The sequence below is a fragment of the Physella acuta genome, unplaced genomic scaffold (assembly GCF_028476545.2).
Source record: "Physella acuta isolate Inbredline_101_S28 unplaced genomic scaffold, ASM2847654v3 ptg001181l, whole genome shotgun sequence".
NCBI classification, from domain to species: Eukaryota; Metazoa; Mollusca; class Gastropoda; family Physidae; genus Physella; species Physella acuta.
Window position 1 is genome coordinate 267,285 of NW_026732698.1, and position 19,181 is coordinate 286,465.

A 19,181-nucleotide genomic window follows, 5' to 3' on the forward strand; every position below is an offset into this window, starting at 1 on the left:
TGTAGTTATGTGTACACGTTTGTAATGTAGTTATGTGTACACGTGTGTAATGTAGTTATGTGTACACGTGTGTATGTCTGTGTATAATGTAGTTATGTGTAACCCGCTTATCTCCTGACTTGGCACACGGCGTTATCTAATTATCTTGTCTACAATGCTGGGATGGTAATACACGGCGTGATGTGTTACCAGAGGCGTGTCTTATGAGTGGGGGAGTCATTAGTAGCTTAGTCTTGTTCTATTAGTTTTACCAGAGGCGTGTCTTATTAGTGTATAGTCATTTTTAGCTTAGTTGTATTCTGTTTGTGTTACCAGAGGCGTATCTTACAAGTGTTAGCCATTCGTATCTAAGCATTGTTCTCTTTGTGTTATCAGAGGCGTATCTTACATGTGGGAGAATCATTGATAACTTAGTCTTGTTTCGTATCTTTTATCCAACCTTATCGTTTCTACCAACTCTAATAGCTTGATAAAATATAATAATACATTTGTTTAACTTAAGCATTCTCATGTCTTACTGTTTGATAAGAGTAATATACAATGTCAGATCTTGCCGTCCTTATGGCAGATGAAGTAGAGTTCTTCTATTATTTTGACCTTGACATATAAAGATATAGTGTATGATCAGTTCTATGTATAGCTATATAGTAATATTGATACCAATGAGATTTAGGCGGAAACCTAAGCATCTTACCAACTCGAATTCGAGTAATTGACCATCGGCGTAGACACAAATAGCCACAGTAAAGAAAGTTAAGTACCTCCCTTATCCATTTGTCCTAGACACGCCCCTGTCGTCAAACAGCTGCCATTGATCAGCCTAAAGCAGCTGGCTTGTATTGGGTAACCCCGGGTTGTCGATGAGAGATCAGCCTTGAACAATGATACGTCAGGAGCTCAGCATTCAGTTGAAAAGAATACCTTTCGTCTGTCTTTCATTGTTAAGTGGATAAAGGTGGTGAAGGGGGGGGGGGGGGGAGAGGGGAGAGCGGAAGTGAGGCGGTGTTTCTTTCAGATATTTTGCTTCGGGGAAGAGGAATTAAGTCCAATATAAAAGTAATCATTTTTAATACTCATCTTTTTTCTCTTTATTTAGCTGTAGTCTGTCCTCTGGGTAAGTCAAGTCTTGGTCCTATGTCTGGGTCCTATGTCTGGGTCCTATGTCTGGGTCCTATGTCTGGGTCATATATCTGGGTCCTATGTCTGGGTCCTATATCTGGGTCCTATGTCTGGGTCATATGTCTGGGTCCCATGTCTGGGTCCTATGTCTGGGTCATATATCTGGGTCCTATGTCTGGGTCCTATATCTGGGTCCTATGTCTGGGTCATATGTCTGGGTCCCATGTCTGGGTCCTATGTCTGGGTCCTATGTCTGGGTCCTAAGTCTGGGTCCTAAGTCTGGGTCCTATGTCTGGGTCCTAAGTCTGGGTCCTAAGTCTGGGTCCTATATCTGGGTCCTATGTCTGGGTCCTATGTCTGGGTCCTATGCCTGGGTCCTATATCTGGGTCCTATTTCTGGGTCCTATATCTGGGTCCTAAGTCTGGGTCCTATGTCTGGGTCCTATGTCTGGGTCCTAAATCTGGGTCCTAAGTCTGGGTCCTATGTCTGGGTCCTATGTCTGGGTCCTATTTCTGGGTCCTATATCTGGGTCCTAAGTCTGGGTCCTATGTCTGGGTCCTATGTCTGGGTCCTAAATCTGGGTCCTAAGTCTGGGTCCTATGTCTGGGTCCTAAATGTGGGTCCTAAGTCTGGGTTCTATGTCTGGGTCCTAAATCTGGGTCCTAAGTCTGGGTCCTATATCTGGGTCCTATATCTGGGTCCTAATTCTGGGTTCTATATCTGGGTCCTAAGTCTGGGTCCTATGTCTGGGTCCTATGTCTGGGTCCTATGTCTGGGTCCTATGTCTGGGTCCTATGTCTGGGTCCTATGTCTTGGTCCTAAGTCTGGGTCCTATATATGGGTCCTATGTCTGGGTTCTAAGTCTGGGTCCTATATCTGGGTCCTAAGTCTGGGTCCTATATATGGGTCCTATGTCTGGGTCCTAAGTCTGGGTCCTATATCTGGGTCCTAAGTCTGGGTCCTATATATGGGTCCTATGTCTGGGTCCTAAGTCTGGGTCCTAAGTCTTGGTCCTATGTCTGGGTCCTATATCTGGGTCCTATGTCTGGGTCCTATGTCTGGGTCCTATGCCTGGGTCCTATATCTGGGTCCTAAGTCTGGGTCCTATGTCTGGGTCCTAAGTCTGGGTCCTATGTCTGGGTCCTATGTCTGGGTCCTATGTCTGGGTCCTATATATGGGTCCTAAGTCTGGGTCCTATGTCTGGGTCCTATGTCTGGGTCCTATATATGGGTCCTAAGTCTGGGTCCTAAGTCTGGGTCCTATGTCTGGGTCCTATGTCTGGGTCCTATGTCTGGGTCCTATGTCTGGGTCCTAATCCTATGTCTGGGTCCTATGTCTGGGTCCTATATCTGGGTCCTAAGTCTGGGTCCTTTGTCTGGGTCCTACATATGGGTCCTAAGTCTGGGTCCTATCTATGGGTCCTATAGGGAAGTGTAGTCGAGGTACTGGGCTCTGTATCTGGGTCTTATGCGGAATGGTAGTCGCGTCCTAATGTTCTTCAGTTAACTAACAGATGATAAACACGAAACACATAATTTATCAAGGCGAGTAATTAATTACTTTTACAAATGATTAGCTGTCATCGCTTGGCCTTGTTGTAAACTCACGAAAGATGTCGAGCCGCTAACCCTCCCTGCTCACGCGATCTTACCTGCAACAGCACGGCTTACCTGTGTTCTAGGTCAAACACGTGCTCTCCCGTGTAAATACCTTGAGGCAGAAGTCCCAGTAACAGGTAGCAGCGTCAGCCACCACGGTTCGTGTTGGGTTAGCCGTACCCTGTGATGGGGTACGTAGATGCTACGGTACTGTAAATCAGCCCCCCCCCCACACGGTTCGTGTTGGGTTAGCCGTACCCTGTGATGGGGTACGTAGATGCTACGGTACTGTAAATCAGCTACCCACTGTTGTACTTCAGGTTAGCCGTACCCTGTGATGGGGTACGTAGATGCTACGGTACTGTAAATCAGCTACCCACTGTTGTACTTCAGGTTAGCCGTACCCTGTGATGGTGTGCGTAGATGCTACGGTACTGTAAATCAGCTACCCAATGTTGTACTTCAGGTTAGCCGTACCTTACTAGTAGCTCTACATGTATATTTTCTGGAACTGAACACATCCAGAAAACTAGTTTCAGTAACCAGCTAAGTTCAAACAAAAACTTATTTATTTGTCTACTCTATGCTGACGTTATCACTAACCATTGATAAAACATTGAACTGACCTAAGCCAAACCTGGACCCTACCTAAAACACTAATCCTAATCCAAAACATAACGACAGAAAAAGATCTCTATGAGATGCTCCCTTGCTCTTGCGATTTGATTAATTAAAACACAATTATTAATCTGATGTATAATTATTAGGTTTTTAAAATACATATTATATAAATTTATTCGCTATATTGTATTGAAAAACAGAGTTGGTAAGTTGCTCTTAGGATCCATAAAATGATATTCTAAATTGTGAGATCTCTGCTAGGGATAAAACCTTAATTTAGAGAAGCTTATGTTAACATGCAAAGACAACATCATTAACCCTTTATTTACGGAATTAGGTTCTGAATGAAATTTTTTCTTAAACAATGTGTAATCATATTGCTTTTGGCACATTTAAAGCATATGTCAAAGGAAATTTCGTTTACATAATTTTTAATGGCCCAAACAGATATTGGTACTTATAAGTACCGTCAGGAATGTAGGACATTTTTTCCAAAAAATTTTTTTTTACAAAACTGAAACAAACGATACAATTTATTAACTAATAACATGGCAATCATTGTACCAATCATTTTTTTGTAATTTTCACACATAAATACAGCTTCCAATAGTTATTACAATGAGCCGCATAAACAAACAAAAGCCTAGTCATTCAGTACACAACTACTAGTAATACTAGTATAATTGTAGCCTACTAGAATGTTATGACAAGTCTAAACTGCAGGGTAAAGTTCATCAATAGAAGTGAGCTCAATGTGTTTAGGATAGCCGTAGTGGCCTACTGTTTTCTGTTTACTGATTAAAATTTACCATAAAGATCTATACTATATGCAAAAGTATGGACTATTACTATTCTAGATGCATATATTACGTAAATGCAAAGTTATTGTAGACAAGACAGTTTATTGTAGTAATTACAACTAACAAATTAAATCTTACTACTAGAACTAGGCTTTGGTATATAAATGAAGTATACTAAACCTAGTAAATGAGCCTGCAACTGCTACATTTATTCTTGTTATTCTTTTACTACTAGAATTCAACATGCAATTACAATATTTCTTAGGTAAACCATATGCTAACCTTCTTATAAACGTGTAGATATCATTTTTTGAGTACATTTCGATAATTAATTATCAAAATAATATTTATGTCACTCCACATCGAAAATCTGCCATTTCCTAGAAATCCTAAAAAAATGACCGTGTGCCCTGACGGTACTTATAAGTCCACTTGTAAACATCGATCTAATACAAAGACAATTTGATTAAAATTGTATAACTAGAAGTTAAACACGTTTGCCTGACTATTGAAGGTGCCAATAAAAAATATTTGGGGTTGAAAACTTGAAAAATAAGGTAAACATAGGGAATTCAGGAACATGTGTGAGAACTGTACAGAACATTTGTGAACTACCGATCCCTCCAACTACCGTCGACTCAGGGGAGATAATACTATTAATTACATCAATAGTTTTAAAAATTCGTATTAAATTAAAAATAACACAGGCACTTAATTAAAGTGGTACTTATAAGTACCGTCAGTAGATAAAGGGTTAAGCGATTTTTACAGTCAAACCTGACCTGACCTTTACCCTTGAACCTGGAAATCAGCTCATTATAAATTTCTATAAATTAGTGTGCACAACACACAATCTGTGTCAGTCAATAAAACTGACAGTCCAGCACACATATTGCACACATATTGCGTATGTGTTTGTAGTTTCACATAACAACAGAAGATGTGATGTACATAATTTCAAAACATCTGGCGTTTTAATTACTCAAGACAATTGACAAACACGGATATCTAGAAATGAAACCAAGAGACTGATCTAAAAGAGCTATAAAAAACGTCGAATTAAAAAAAAATATCGAAGCCTTTAAAAAACAAGGTTCTTTGAGTATTACTTAAAAATAAATATTATTTTCTGTTTCACCCAACTAGTGCTATGTGTGTTATATAAGACATGTGTATATTCCTGTCACTAATATTCACATTGTTATGCCTATTAGTAGTAGGCCTAACCTATATATTCTTATCTGAAATTACACAAGCTGAGTTAAAGGGATTTAACTCTTAAAACACTACACGAAAAAAAATCACTTTAACATTTATTCTTGCACTTCAAATTAATATTTTGCCTTATTTTAATTTTACCGTAACGTATTTCGAACCAAACGAGTACAATCGCGAAATGTGTGCGTAGTGTAGTGGTGCATTCAACCTATCTTTACCTACGCTATGACCTCATCGTTTGACATATTTTCACGTTTGTTAAATTACCTCACCGTACCTTCAGCGCTTGTTGTAGTATCTAGAGCTACTTGAAAGGGGACAGGTTAATTATAGATGCACGCAATACCGACTAGATTGACTAACTGATTTGCATAATTAGTCATTGCTTTATATACATGCACGAAATGAATAAATCATTTGGGAAACGTAATCTTGTGGTTTGTAATATATAGGGCCCAGGTGCCCCTCCACCCCACACCCAGGGGTTGACTGGCCTGTCGGAAAAATCCCTGTGGGTCTTTGGGAGAAAAAAAAATCTCAATGGGCCCCCAGGGAAAAATCTCGGTGGGCCCCCAGCAGTTGTTTCTTCCAGGCATCTCTTCGCACCCCCCCCCATCCGAACGAAATGGAATTTATATAGAAAACATATACTTTTACTAGTGTATGCCCCCCCCCCCCCCGGAAAACGTTGAGCCCTCCCCCCGAAAATATCAAGTGCATCCCCGGAGAAAATAGTCTGGAAGAAACACTGGCCCCCAGTTTTTAATAAAAAAAAACATGTTGGTATTATTCCATGTTACAACTTCCATTTATAAAAAAAAAATTCATTCCAGAGTTGCGGGACCCTTCGGAAATTCCCGGGCCTTTTGGATACAGCCCGTTCATCCCTGGCCACACACTCCAGCACTCCCTCTAACGTACCACAATACTTTTCATCAGTGGCGTAGCGAGGTCGGGTGTCACCCGGTGCAGCATTTAATGGTGTCACCCCCCCCCCCCCCAAAGGCGTAGCGACCCTTCCCGGGGACAAATTTTCGATTTGAACCCCCCCCCCCCTCAAACTTTCGATTTGCACCCCCCTCAAGTTTTTCTCTATATATTTTGCTATTTTTTGCCTTGGTGTCCCCCCCCCCCTAAATGGTGTCACCCGGTGTGGTCCGCACCCCCCCCCCCCCCCTACCCCTCGCTACGCCTCTGCTTTTCATTTCACTGAATCCTGTAGCCTAGTCATTTTATTTCTTTGAAAAGTTTTATTTGGAATAAGAAATTTCACCTGTTTTTGTACCCAACACATACAGGTTCTATGGTGTAGCGGTTATCACGTCTGCTTTACACGCAGAAGGTCGCGAGTTCGAGCCTCGCTAGAACCTTGTTTTTTTTTTAAAAAAAAGCTTTTAAACTCTACCCATTTTCAAAACTATGTATTAAAAACATTATGTTATATTTAGGATTGTCAATATAACCTAAAAAATATTTGGCTTATGTTTTATGTAACATTTTTTAATACAATGTTTAATGGATAGTCAAGTGCTTTTTCTATTGATCAGAGATCGGCCTATATTACGATATTTGAAGTATTTATTGTTTCCCAACCGCACAACTACTGCCAATCAAGACTCGTAAGACCTTCTTAGGATGGGTCTTATAATTTCTGTGGGAATCGGTTTGGATTTTTATATAGGTAAATTATTTTGTTGTTTAGTCCGGGGTGGGGGGGGGGGGGGGGGGGAGGATGTAGTTCCGAAAAGATGGCTGATTGCAATTCTGCAATGTGGGGCTTTTTGTTTGTTTTATGTGTCACATACGTTTTTTTAATTATAATAAATTCTTGCTGTTTTACCGTTTATTTCACAATTTTTACATTAACCGTGACATATTTTATCATTAAAAAGATATTACGAGCTGCGGTCAATGAAAATGTTACAATACATGCTGACATAGCGATATAAAGAGCTAACGGGGGAGGTCAAATAGTGTGTGATAACCTATGTTGTAAACTATAACCATGCAACAAAAATGTTGGTGTCGATGATTGTTAGGTTACAGGTATGTGGTGGTTTTTTAACCCGGAGAGTGAACACAAGCAGTGAGTGTTTAGAAACAAGGTCACAACTATTGTTCTTTTTGTTTATTCTTACGTCATAGCATGTAATCCCAAGTGGTCTAGTGGTTAGGATTCCGCGCTCTCACCGCGGCGGCCGGGGTTCGATTCCCCGCTTGGGAAATATATTTTTATATACATTGTTCACATGTTATACAAAACTACTTATTTTTATTTGTAAAATATGATATACGAGCCGACCCGCTGCGTAGCATACGCCACTATTTAGTTTTTTTTTTTTCTACTTTTCAGTAATTTATAATTTGTGAATTCGACAGTACCAATGCTGCCATTGAAAATATTTGCTTAAAAACACTACCCCCCCCCCCACGTGAAAGCAGCCTCCTCTTAGTTACCTCCTCTAAGTTTAAAATCGTTTCAAACTAAATTATCTGCCCCTAATAGCCGTCACCAAACCCGTCTCTGTGATTGTAAAATGTAAACAGAGTGAACACCGCTCACCAGATCATGTGGGGGTGGGGTGGGGGTGGTAGTGATAGTGATAGAGAGGAAGAGAGGGGACTGCAAAGGCGCGCTTGCAGCTTGTTTTCTAACTGATCCCAGAAGAGAATTATATATATAGATACATACAGCTTTGTTACATCTCAATGCACACATTACACTGTACCAACACAGTAAATACATTTTAGAAGTTGTAAAACAATAACATTTTTAACACTTTAATATCTCAATAACAAAAAAAAATGTATTTAAATTCTGCTATTGCTGGAAATAAAGGGTATAACAAGTAAGCAAGTAGAAGTTTCTTTGGGGCAAGTGAAGTAGAGTTCACCTGTTTTTGTGACTTCGGCATATGAAGGGTTATCAATAGGAACAGTCGCCTTAATTTTCCTAAGGTGAGCTAGGTACACCCCAAGGCTAAGTGGAATCAACTGATTTGAACCCGGATTTAAACTCAAGACTTGCGGGTTAGCAGTCCAGCACTCTACCAGTAAGAAATACCGTCCCACATAAACAGTACGTAGCTATGATGGACCTCTGATCGGCAATATACGACATAATTTAAACCGGACGGTAGAAAACATGACTGCTTACCCGAAAGTCTCGAGTTCAGACCCCAAATTAGGGTCGACGCAACTTCAATGGATTGACTACCCATGTTTACCCAAGTCACAGAAACAAATGAACTCCACTTCCTCTTCTAAATTGAACACTTGAAGACTGAAAGACCGACAGAACATGCAAAAAAACAAAATTATCAATATAAATTGATGTGTAAAACAACGTTATGAAATAAAAAAAAATGTAAGTCTTAGCAATAGGCCTACATGGCTACTAAACTACAAATAGTTTTCTACAAGACTTTTTCTCCGGGGGCGGATGGGGGGTGGGGGTGGGGTGGGGGGGGGGGGGGGTGGGGTTGCACTTGAAACTTGTGGGAGGAGTTGTGGGCTTAATCTTTCGGGGAGGGGGCGGTCATCCATAAATGATGTTGGCCGATAAAACATTGTCATACATCGTTTTACAAATTGCCGTTTCTGTATTTTAAAACATTGATTTTTTTCTAAAATATTTTTTTATCTTTGTCAACATTGAGTAAAGCCCTATATTAATCACTTTCTATTACAATTTCACAAAAAAACAGCCTTTAAAAAACGAATTTAGGCCAAGGTCAATTCTTAACTATATTTTTTTTATCGCAAAAGAGTGTTGTAACATTTTCTGAATTCCCTCCCTTACCGATCGCCACACATCATATTATTCTGACCCCCCCCCCCCTCCGTTTTTCCATGTCAGAAAACTCATTCGCTACCACCGAGGCGTGTCAATAGAAGAACTAGCTCTGGCCCCGTACGAAAGATAGACACCCACTCTATTTTACAAATAGAATTTCCTGGAAAATGTGCGTCTTTCTATTAGTCACCTTCTTGGCTAATTAGTTAATGAGGATAGTTCTCCACTCTAGAATTATATTATACTTCTGTTTAATGAGTGCAGTGTTACAGCTTGTTTTGTTATATTGATATCAAAAGCACATTTATGTTACATAATAATAAACTAACAGAAAAAATTAAAACAAAAGTTATTATAACGATGTCGATGATGAGAACGAAAACGAGGTTGAGCATAAGAACAATAATACAAATATAATTTCTAATATTACTAAAAGTCTACAATTACTACTGCAGCTACTACTGCTGCTACTAATAATAACAATAATAATGATAATGATAATAATAATAATAATAATAATAATAATAATAATAATAATAATAATAATAATAATAATAATAATAATAATAATAATAATAATAATAATAATAATAATAATAATAATAGGGGGCCTAATAATAATAATAATAATAATAATAATAATAATAATAATAATTGTAAACATTATTTAATGAAAAATAATAATACAAGAACATAGATAACAATACTAAAATTATACAATTAGTAAAAGACATATTATTATACTAGCTGTGTATAGGCTACTTTATAGTAAAAAATAATAGGAAAAGTAAAGAAAACGTGAGTGACGTTATTTTGCTTTAACATAAGAATAAAAAAAAATTAATGCATTCTTTGTATGGCTCTGATAGTATATGGGAGCGGCGGGGTGGTTATGCCCCTTGTATCTTCAAGAGAAGGTAAGTTACTCTCATCTTCAGGAATGAACTTAAACTTCTGGAACAAAGAGGACATGTACAGGAACAGTTCCATCTTGGCCAGAGACTCGCCCAGACAAGCTCTACGGCCAATAGAAAATGGGATGAACTCTTCTGGGATTTGTAAGTTCCCTTCCCCATCAATAAATCTTTCCGGTCGGAAGTTTTCCGGATCTCCCCAAACTTTTTGGTCTCTTAAGACCGAGTCGAGGTTTGACGCGATTTGCGTCCCTTTTGGTATAGTGTATGTTTCAAAAGTTGTATCCGCCATGCATTCGTACGTAATGATTGGCGCGATGCTGGCTTTTCTTTGAGTCTCCATGATAAAAGCGTTAAAGTATTTCAAGTTTTGTTTATCCATCAAGTTCGGCACGCGTTCTGTCCCGACATGTACCATAATTTCCTGGTACACTTTCTCTTGTTTATCCGGATGGTGAATGGAATACAGAAGACACCACAAGATTGTAGAGCTGGTAGTTTCAGTCCCAGCTACAAACAGATCATCGATACAACGAGCCAAATTGTCCAGACTTAAATAAGTGGGTTGTCCAGATTTTTCTTTCTTCTCCATTTCTCGAATATAAGAAAAGATAAAATTATCCCCTGATTCAGGATCAAACTCAGTTCTAACTTTTTCAACCATGTACTCGTTGCATTTTTGCACTTCTCTATAAGTTTTGATTAATCTCCTACCCCCAAAAATATCAAAAGGAAGATATACTAATAAAGGAAGAAAATTAGCAAGGGAGCCTGTCGCTGCAAGTTCAACTAACACATTAAATTGACTAACAGTCTTGAGAAAAAACAGATCATCAAACTCAAATCTGCGACCGAAAATCACCGAGCAAATAACATTTGACACGCTCATGTTTGTTAAAGTTTTAATGTTAGAAGGCTGGCCTCTCAAGAGCGACAACTCACGAACATACACGAACACCTCCTGAGATATTTTCTCCGCCAGGACGCTCTTCCCCATGCCGAGATTTCTGAGGATGGTCATCGCAGTTGCCCTCTGCTCTCTCCACAGCGGACCTGACGACACAATGAGACCTCTAAACCTTGAAGGTACGTGCTGAGATAACAAATTAACGGTTGATCTTCCAGTCATTGTGTCTGCGTGTTTAATCGTTAAGTTTTTAATTAGTTGGAAATCATTTAAAATGACGTACGTCGATGCGCCCATTTGAAGACTGAATATCCGGCCAATTGTTTCACCCCATTCTTTAAATTGTTTTCTCGAGTTTTTGGCATCTAACAAGTACAAGTGACCTATAATAGGCAAACTAATACCAGGAGAAGGCGGTAGATTCTTTGGTCTTCTGCTCCACCAGAATACGGTCGAGATAAGAAGAGCTGCTAAAATTATCCAAGTTGTTACTACGTATGTTAACTGATATTCAGCCATTGTTCAGTCACCTCAGAAGAAAAAAAATACGGCATTAAGTTGCCAGATTTGAGAAACAACTACAACAAAAATAAATTGCTACTTTGTCAATAGCGAATTAGTTTTCGAAGTTACTGCACAAATAAACTGAACCAAAAATAAATTTTACTGTATAAATCTGTTAAATATACATTGGGGCTATTAGCTCCTCTATTAAAATAAACGAGCCGACCCGCAGCGTATCATACGCCGCTATTTAGTTGTTTTATTTTCTACTTTTCAGTAATTCATAATTTGTGAATTCGACAGTACCAATGCTGCCACTGAAAATATTTGCTTTAAAACACTAACCCCCCCCCCTTTTCCACTAACCCCGACCCTACACCCCCCCCCCCCCCCGTGAAAGCAGCCTCCTCTTAGTTACCTCATGTAAGTTTAAAATCGAACTAAATTATCTGCCCCTAATAGAAACCCGACTCTACGATTTGTAAACATGTAGCTTTGTAAACATTTAGCGTGACCACGACTCACCAGACAATGTGGGGGTTGGGTGGGGGTGGTAGTGATAGTGATAGAGAGAAAGAGAGGGGACTGAAAGGAGACGCTTGCAGCTTGTTTTCTAACGGCTCCCAGAAGAGAATTATATATATACGAGCCGACCCGCTGCGTATCATACGCCGCTATTTAGTTGTTTTTTTTTCTACTTTTCAGTAATTTATAATTTGTGAATTCGACAGTACCAATGCTGCCACTGAAAATATTTGCTTAAAAACACTAAACCCCCCTTCCCCCCCCCTCCCCCTCCCCGTGAAAGCAGCCTCCTCTTAGTTACCTCCTCTAAGTTTAAAATCGTTTCAAACTAAATTATCTGCCCCTAATAGCCGTCACCAAACCCGTCTCTATGATTGTAAAATGTAAACAGCGTGACCACAGCTCACCAGACAATGTGGGGGTGGGGTGGGGGTGGTAGTGATAGTGATAGAGAGAAAGAGAGGGGACTTCAAGGAGGCGCTTGCAGCTTGTTTTCTAACGGCTCCCAGAAGAGAATTATATATATATAGATAGATAGATGCAGTAAATAAGGCTATGCTTGGGCTATCTATACGATTTTTAAAACTGATAAGACTATTGCAAGAAGCTGGTGAAATCCTTGATGCATTAAAACAAGTGAATTATATTTATGTATCGTAATTTGTTTAAATTAGCCGTACATTACTTCAACATCAGCAATGAAACATTAGGAGAGTAAATTTTAATTTTGCGATATCGTAACATTTTTAAAATAATATTTTCTTGAAATAAATCCCCGAAACGTTGTCATATCAGTATAATGTTTTTATTAAATGTAGTAATCCATAAACATATGTTTTTAGCGCAATTTCCATTCTGGAGAATTGCGTTTATTAACCCGTCATTTCTGGATGTATGAATGTATGGATGGATGTGTGTTCGCAGCTTTAAGTCGTATCTCCTCCTCAACGAAGCAATATCGAGGACTAGTTCCAAAGCAAATTTGTTAAGCAAGTTACGAGGATGATAGTGGGCCAAAAAAATTCCGGAATTCCTTCCTGGATTTCACGGAAAAGCCAAAAAACCTCGAAAAAAATGCAGTTTTTGGCCCATATCTCGGCAACCAGACCACTTAGCGACTTGAAACATGTACCAATCGATTCCTGTCATAATTTAGAACAATATTGCCGAAGAAAGTTTTCAAAGATATCTTTTCGTTCGGTCACAAATTTTAAAATTACATAAACACCTACAAACCGATCGTTCTCCTAGCTTGAACGCACCCCAGCATTATACGTCAGAGCTATTTTTAGATAACATAAGGAAATTGCGCATAAATGTCACTAGACTTTTTAATTAACTTGTTTAGTATTAAAAAAAGACTTTTTACCATCAACGGTGTCCTCTTAGAAATCAAACTGCACTAGATTGATGACGGATATCTTCAAGACACAGAGGAGTAAATCTAAAATGCACCCCACCGTTTAAATACTTACATATGAATGATTCTAAAAGGAAAAATACATTATTGCTTGCCACTGCAGTAACAACCTGTTTAAAGCATTCACCGCTTCATGCCACTTTTGAGTTTTATTCAACTTTGACAAATCCAGTTCTAGCTCCAAGGACGTTACAAAGCTTATACGACTGCTTCTAATAAAGAAATTGAGAGACACACTACCACTCTAGATGCTGTGCTGCAACGTTCAACCCTTTAACGTCCGTAGGATGTATTTGTCCAGATCAGAGGCGTAGCGACCCTTCCCGGCGCCCGGGGACAAACTTTCAATTTTCAATTTGGCGCCCCCTCGGGAGAAAATGTTCAATTTGCACCCCCCCCCTCAAACTTTCGATTTGCACTCCCCCCCCCTCAAACTGCAAAAATGCAGCTTAAATGATATTTTAATTTGTTTTTACAACCCATTTTGGCGCCCCCTAAGGTCGGCGCCCGGGGACATATGTACCCCCCCCCCCCTGCCCCCCCCCTGCTACGCCTCTGGTCCAGATTTTCAAATTAACACCAGAAATGAAAGTAACACAATGTTGGGCAATTACATTTTAGATACTCTATGCAAAAGTAAATTTCCTTTTTAAACATAGCCTTCTATTGGGCAGAAGAATGGTTTATATGTTTCTAGACCTCTGTATTTTAAGGGATGGTGTGGTCAGCACTATGCCTAGCCACCTTTACTTTCCCCAACTAAGTCAGGTACTTATCAGAGATCGGTTGAATCAAGGACGTCCTTCTGCCACAGGTACTCGAGACATTCGGGCCAGTAGCCAAACGCTCTACAATTCGACCACGTCGTCCCTTCTTAGATTATCTAGGAAAACGTCAGGATTCAGAATATATGTATTAATTTCAATGTCAGATGGATAGCAGCTTTCAGTTTGAAAACCACTGACAAAATTGTTAGTTGAATTTGTAAACAAAACAAGCGATGTAAAGACACGTTAGTGGCGGTTACAGGTTCCAAAAAAAAGTTCATTATGTTATCACTTAGGGACGTATATGTCTTTATTGTATGTGCTTACAAAGTTTTATGGAAGAAGAATTTGGGGTCTATTCCGTGAAGGAAATATTGAGTAAATAATGTTTGCAGGTACTAGTGATTATGAAGGCGGATTGCCTCTCATTGAAGAGGATGGAATAAAATGAAAGAAATTCACTCCTCATGATCCTGAAAGGGTTAACGCATTAAATGACATGCTCCACAGCTTTCGCATGCGTTGACGCCATCGGCAGCTGCCTAATGCGTATGCTATTATGCTGTCAGGAAGCTATTTGCTGGGTGCTGGTGAACTTTAGGAAATCTCAAGGTGGTTGTTAATGTAGGGCTAACTTTAAGCATCTTTTGTGACATTTAAATGCAATGTGTCGAGTGTTTTTTTCTTTAATATCAGGGTTAGTCGCTCTGGGCTCTCCAATATATACTCTGTTAATTTTGCTTGTTTTAATTGGGGAAAAAAGAACTTAACTATTCTAGATAAATCTAATCATAAAATCTATTGTTTCTTTTTATTAAAATATTTATCCTTGCTAACAGGTTTTTAAAGCTCACATAGCAGGTGTTAAAAAAGCATGAATAAATTACTAATTTGGATCTTCGATGTACGAAATGAAACAGGTATTATTTTTCCACAAATGACAACCGCTTTGATTAATGTATTCCCAAAGTTTTAGTTTTCAACAACATGATATTTTAAGCACCCTGGTTTAGAATTACATCTAGTAATGTAGTAAAGCTACTCCTTCCAATCCGGCGATCCATGTTTCTGTTATCTCGGCGTATGAAGTGATAAAAAACAGTTTTATTTTAACTTGTATAGACTATTAAAAAAAAAAACACGGCGCTTTCTTCATAATGTAGAAAGGTACCCAACTGCAGTCCGTCTTTCCTGACAATCAGTTTTCAGAAAATAAATCAGTTTTCAGAAAATAAATCAGTTTTCAGAAAATAAATCAGTTTTCAGAAAATAAATCAGTTTTCAGAAAATAAATCAGTTTTCAGAAAATAAATCAGTTTTCAGAAAATAAATCAGTTCTCAGAAAATAAATCAGTTTTCAGTCAAGTTTATATAAATACAAACCAGACTAAAATATAAAATTATACACGGCATGAAAGTGTTTAAAGCAGGGTGTTTATACAGCTAAAAAATGTTAAGTTCAAGTTCATCCTATCAAATCGTTGAATTGTTCACCTGTACATGCTAAAAATGCATTACATTTAACTGAATTAAAAACCGGTTTCCATACTTGAAGCATTACAGTTGTATGAAGATGTGATTAAGAAGTATTGCAACCACACACATTACAGAGGGTTTTTTGGTCTCCTTTTGAGACGTAGGCCTACATTTTAATTCGATGCAATTCTTCTGACATTTGAATAGTCCACAATTTTTAGTGGGAGGAATTTTTTTTAGATATTAATCGTAAACTTTTATTCCATAGGGATTTATTTCCTGCTCTTTTATAAAACTGAAATGTAAAGCTCTCTATCGGGAAGACGGAGTATGGACATATTCAAGAGGAGTTGAGTACTCTATCTATTTATAAAGAAAAAAAAGGACCGCGTTTGATATGGCTTGATCGCCGTTTGCTAACGATATACACAACTGTGTTAAACAGGCTCTATCTGAATTATTTTATTTCACGTTGGCAGTCTATTTATAAAAGCGGCAAATACTAATGGTAGGATGGTTGGGGACTTCATTATCAGTGTTTCTTCCAGGTTTTTCTCCGGGGTGTGTGTGTGGGGTGTGTGTGTGGGGGAGGATGGAGGGCACTTAACATTTTCGTGGAGGGGGGGGGGAATAAAATTTCCATTTCGTAAAATTCCAATTCGCTCGGGGGGAGGGGGGGGACTGGAAGAAACTCTGTTCATTACGTTTTCATTAGCTGCAGATGTATAGGTTGATTGAGTTATGAGTTGAGTGGGCATTTGAAATCTCAATAGCTTTGTCATGATAGACGTACGCTAGTCAATTCAATGACTGAGCTATTACCTCATTGCCCGGTTGAAGATTTCACAATCTCTTGTATAGCACTTCATGCAGTATCTGTAATGTTGATATCAAGAGGCATAACTCTTTTCAGAGGCAACCCTAGGTCAGATAACTCAGGTTGTCTTCCTGCCCCTCCCCCAACGACAAAATATGTGATGTAATTTAACTCAAGTTAATGTGATGTCACCCCAAACTTGACGAGTCACCCTGTAAATGAATGTGAATTTAATTTAATAAGTTATTTAACTAATAGTTAATATAAAAATAAATTGTGTCGTAAAAATTAACATTGGTAGACTGTTAATCACTGTTAATCTAACGGTACTCCCAAGTTCTAGTAATTTGTACCTAATCTTATTTTTAGATTTTAACTTGTTCTTATCATCATGCGAATTAATTTGTTAAACGTGTGTTTCATGCAGTGACGCATCCTAGCGCCCTTCACAATTGACTTTATCGTCTGACTCAGAGTCTAGTCTGTTAACCTATCTTACGGTAGCGTGGGATCAACAACTGCTTCAAAGGTGACGCGTTATTAAGAAATTAATTAAAGAAGCATGCAATTCCTTTTAGATTGACTAACTAGTTTGTACAATTAGTCATATGTAGGCAAAATCTGGACACAAATGATAGTCTTATAAGAAATGTAGGGCCACATTTCGATTCCTTGACCTGTCTCATATGCTCCATTTTCATTACACAAAAAAACCGTTACGTAAAATCATGTTTATTCATTGAAAAGTATTGTTTAAAGTAAGAAATGTGTGCTTAGATTTATCTCGCAAGTGTAGGTTCTATGGTGTAGTGGTTATCACGTCTGCTTTACACGCAGAAGGTCGCGAGTTCGAGCCTCGCTAGAACCTTTTTTTAAAAACTATAGAACCAAACACAAACATACTACTTTTACATCTTACACTATTTAGGATTGTGAACATATTATTCTGGGGTAAAGTCTATTATTTTGTCTTAGTGGCAGCGCTATGCTTTCTTTTGTCAAAGGCAGTAGTATTCTCTTCGATTCTTTGAATGTGGCCTATATTTAGTTTCTTTATTGTTTTTCCTACGCAAAATTACTGCCAATCATGGTTTCTTAAAAATTCCCGTGAGTCGCACTGGATAAGGTAGCCTGTATATTTTTTTTATTTACAATATATATTTTATCAATTTGTCAGGGGGAGGGGGGTACCCTGGAGTAACGCCCGAAAGAAACTCCGCTGTCAATTAGAATAGGGTAATCAGTGTTTCTTCCAGACTTTTTTCTCCGGGGGGGCACTTGAAATCTTCGGGGGGGGGGGGGGGCGGTAAACTTTCTTCGGGGGGGGCGGACACTGTTAAAAGTATATATTTTCTATATAAATTATATAAATTTCATTTCGTTCGGGGGGGGGGGGGGGGGGGCGGTAAAAATACTTTGCCACTATTTACGCGCATTATTTTAAATGAAATGTGGGGCTTTTCAATTGTTGTAGGTGTTGACAGTGGCGTCGCTAGGTCGGGTGTCACCCGTTAAGGCACTTTCATGGTGTCACCCCCCACCCCGGTAAATTCTTTAAAGTGTTCACATTTTATACTAATGATGTTTATCTATACTCGGTTTTTAATACAACTGGGTGTGCATTGTTTTCTCTATATTTATGGCTGGTAAGTAGGTCCAAAAATATTACAACCGATACGAGCTGCGATGTTAAATTAAAAATGTTACAAAACATGCTAACCTAACGTTTTAAATCGCTAACTGGGCAGGTCAAAAAGTAAAGGTTTGTGATAGCCTACAGCCTACTATGTTATAACCCAATTGTCCCCTGATTAAACCTGTTCTCGTGAACTGAACACAAATATGTGTGACGTGTGTGGTGGGTTTACCTGGGGAGTGAACACAGTCAGTGCGTTATTGATAAATGAGAAGTGTGAGTCTTGTTAAGAAACAAGGTCACGACTTTTTTTTAGAACTCTCGTTATCTTGGATAGGTTGTATGCGTATTCCATAAACTTTATCTCCCAAGTGGTCTAGTGGTTAGGATTCCGCGCTCTCACCGCGGCGGCCGGGGTTCGATTCCCCGCTTGGGAAGAATGTTTTTGTATATTCGTATTTATTTGTTTTGATTTACTTTGTGAATTATGAGTACGATTAGTTATGTTAATAGCGCAACGTTAATCGTGTACATTCCGATAAATCATTTTCTTAAAAATCTCATGTAAACATCAACATTTTCTTCACGCAGTTTAGTAAAAAAATATGTTTTATAGAATATATGCTGAGAATTATATGCCCTTTGCATGGATGAGGGTGTGGATAAGACGCCGAAAGCTCTTGAAGAGGCGTATTGATAAAAATGTGTATCCTGCTGTGGATATAGTGATTTTTAACCAACAAGTTTAAATAGACCCATTTTAGCCCCTTTTTTCTGACGTCTCTTGGTGGGGGGGGGGGGGGGGGGGGTTTGCTCGTCTACCGCCCACTCTCTCCCTCAAGCGAAATAAAAAGATTATCGAAAATATATACTTTTATCACCCTCGGAAAATTTAGTACACCCCCCTCTGAAAGTATTAAGGACCCCCCCCCCCCCCCACTGGATAAAAATTATCAAAAGAAACACGGCAGTCTAGTACACTGTATTTTTGTTGTTTTCTGTAAGCCTACACCTTTTTCTGTTCATCAAAGACAATATCGCACATTGTCTGTATTTTAATA

General features: G+C 38.7%; 1 protein-coding gene and 4 non-coding genes across 5 annotated transcripts; 4 read left to right on the forward strand and 1 right to left on the reverse strand.

Annotated features, from left to right (window-relative positions):
- Positions 1–6,655: 6,655 nt before the first annotated feature.
- Trnav-uac (transfer RNA valine (anticodon UAC)) lies at positions 6,656–6,728 on the forward strand. Its single transcript has one exon. It is a non-coding gene; the product is annotated as a tRNA-Val (tRNA).
- Positions 6,729–7,510: 782 nt separating this feature from the next.
- Positions 7,511–7,582, forward strand: Trnae-cuc (transfer RNA glutamic acid (anticodon CUC)). The gene has a single exon. It is a non-coding gene; the product is annotated as a tRNA-Glu (tRNA).
- A 2,412-nt stretch (positions 7,583–9,994) lies between these two features.
- LOC131956869 (cytochrome P450 2U1-like) lies at positions 9,995–11,197 on the reverse strand. Its single transcript, XM_059321483.1, has one exon. The coding sequence runs from the start codon at positions 11,195–11,197 to the stop codon at positions 9,995–9,997; it is 1,203 nt and encodes a 400-aa protein (XP_059177466.1).
- Positions 11,198–17,279: 6,082 nt separating this feature from the next.
- Trnav-uac (transfer RNA valine (anticodon UAC)) lies at positions 17,280–17,352 on the forward strand. Its single transcript has one exon. It is a non-coding gene; the product is annotated as a tRNA-Val (tRNA).
- A 1,133-nt stretch (positions 17,353–18,485) lies between these two features.
- Positions 18,486–18,557, forward strand: Trnae-cuc (transfer RNA glutamic acid (anticodon CUC)). Its single transcript has one exon. It is a non-coding gene; the product is annotated as a tRNA-Glu (tRNA).
- The last annotated feature ends 624 nt before the right edge of the window (positions 18,558–19,181 follow it).

Bases quoted from the DNA above. Each gene is read 5' to 3' on its own strand.
- LOC131956869 (XM_059321483.1), bottom strand. From the start codon at position 11,197: ATGACTGGAAGATCAACCGTTAATTTGTTATCTCAGCACGTACCTTCA.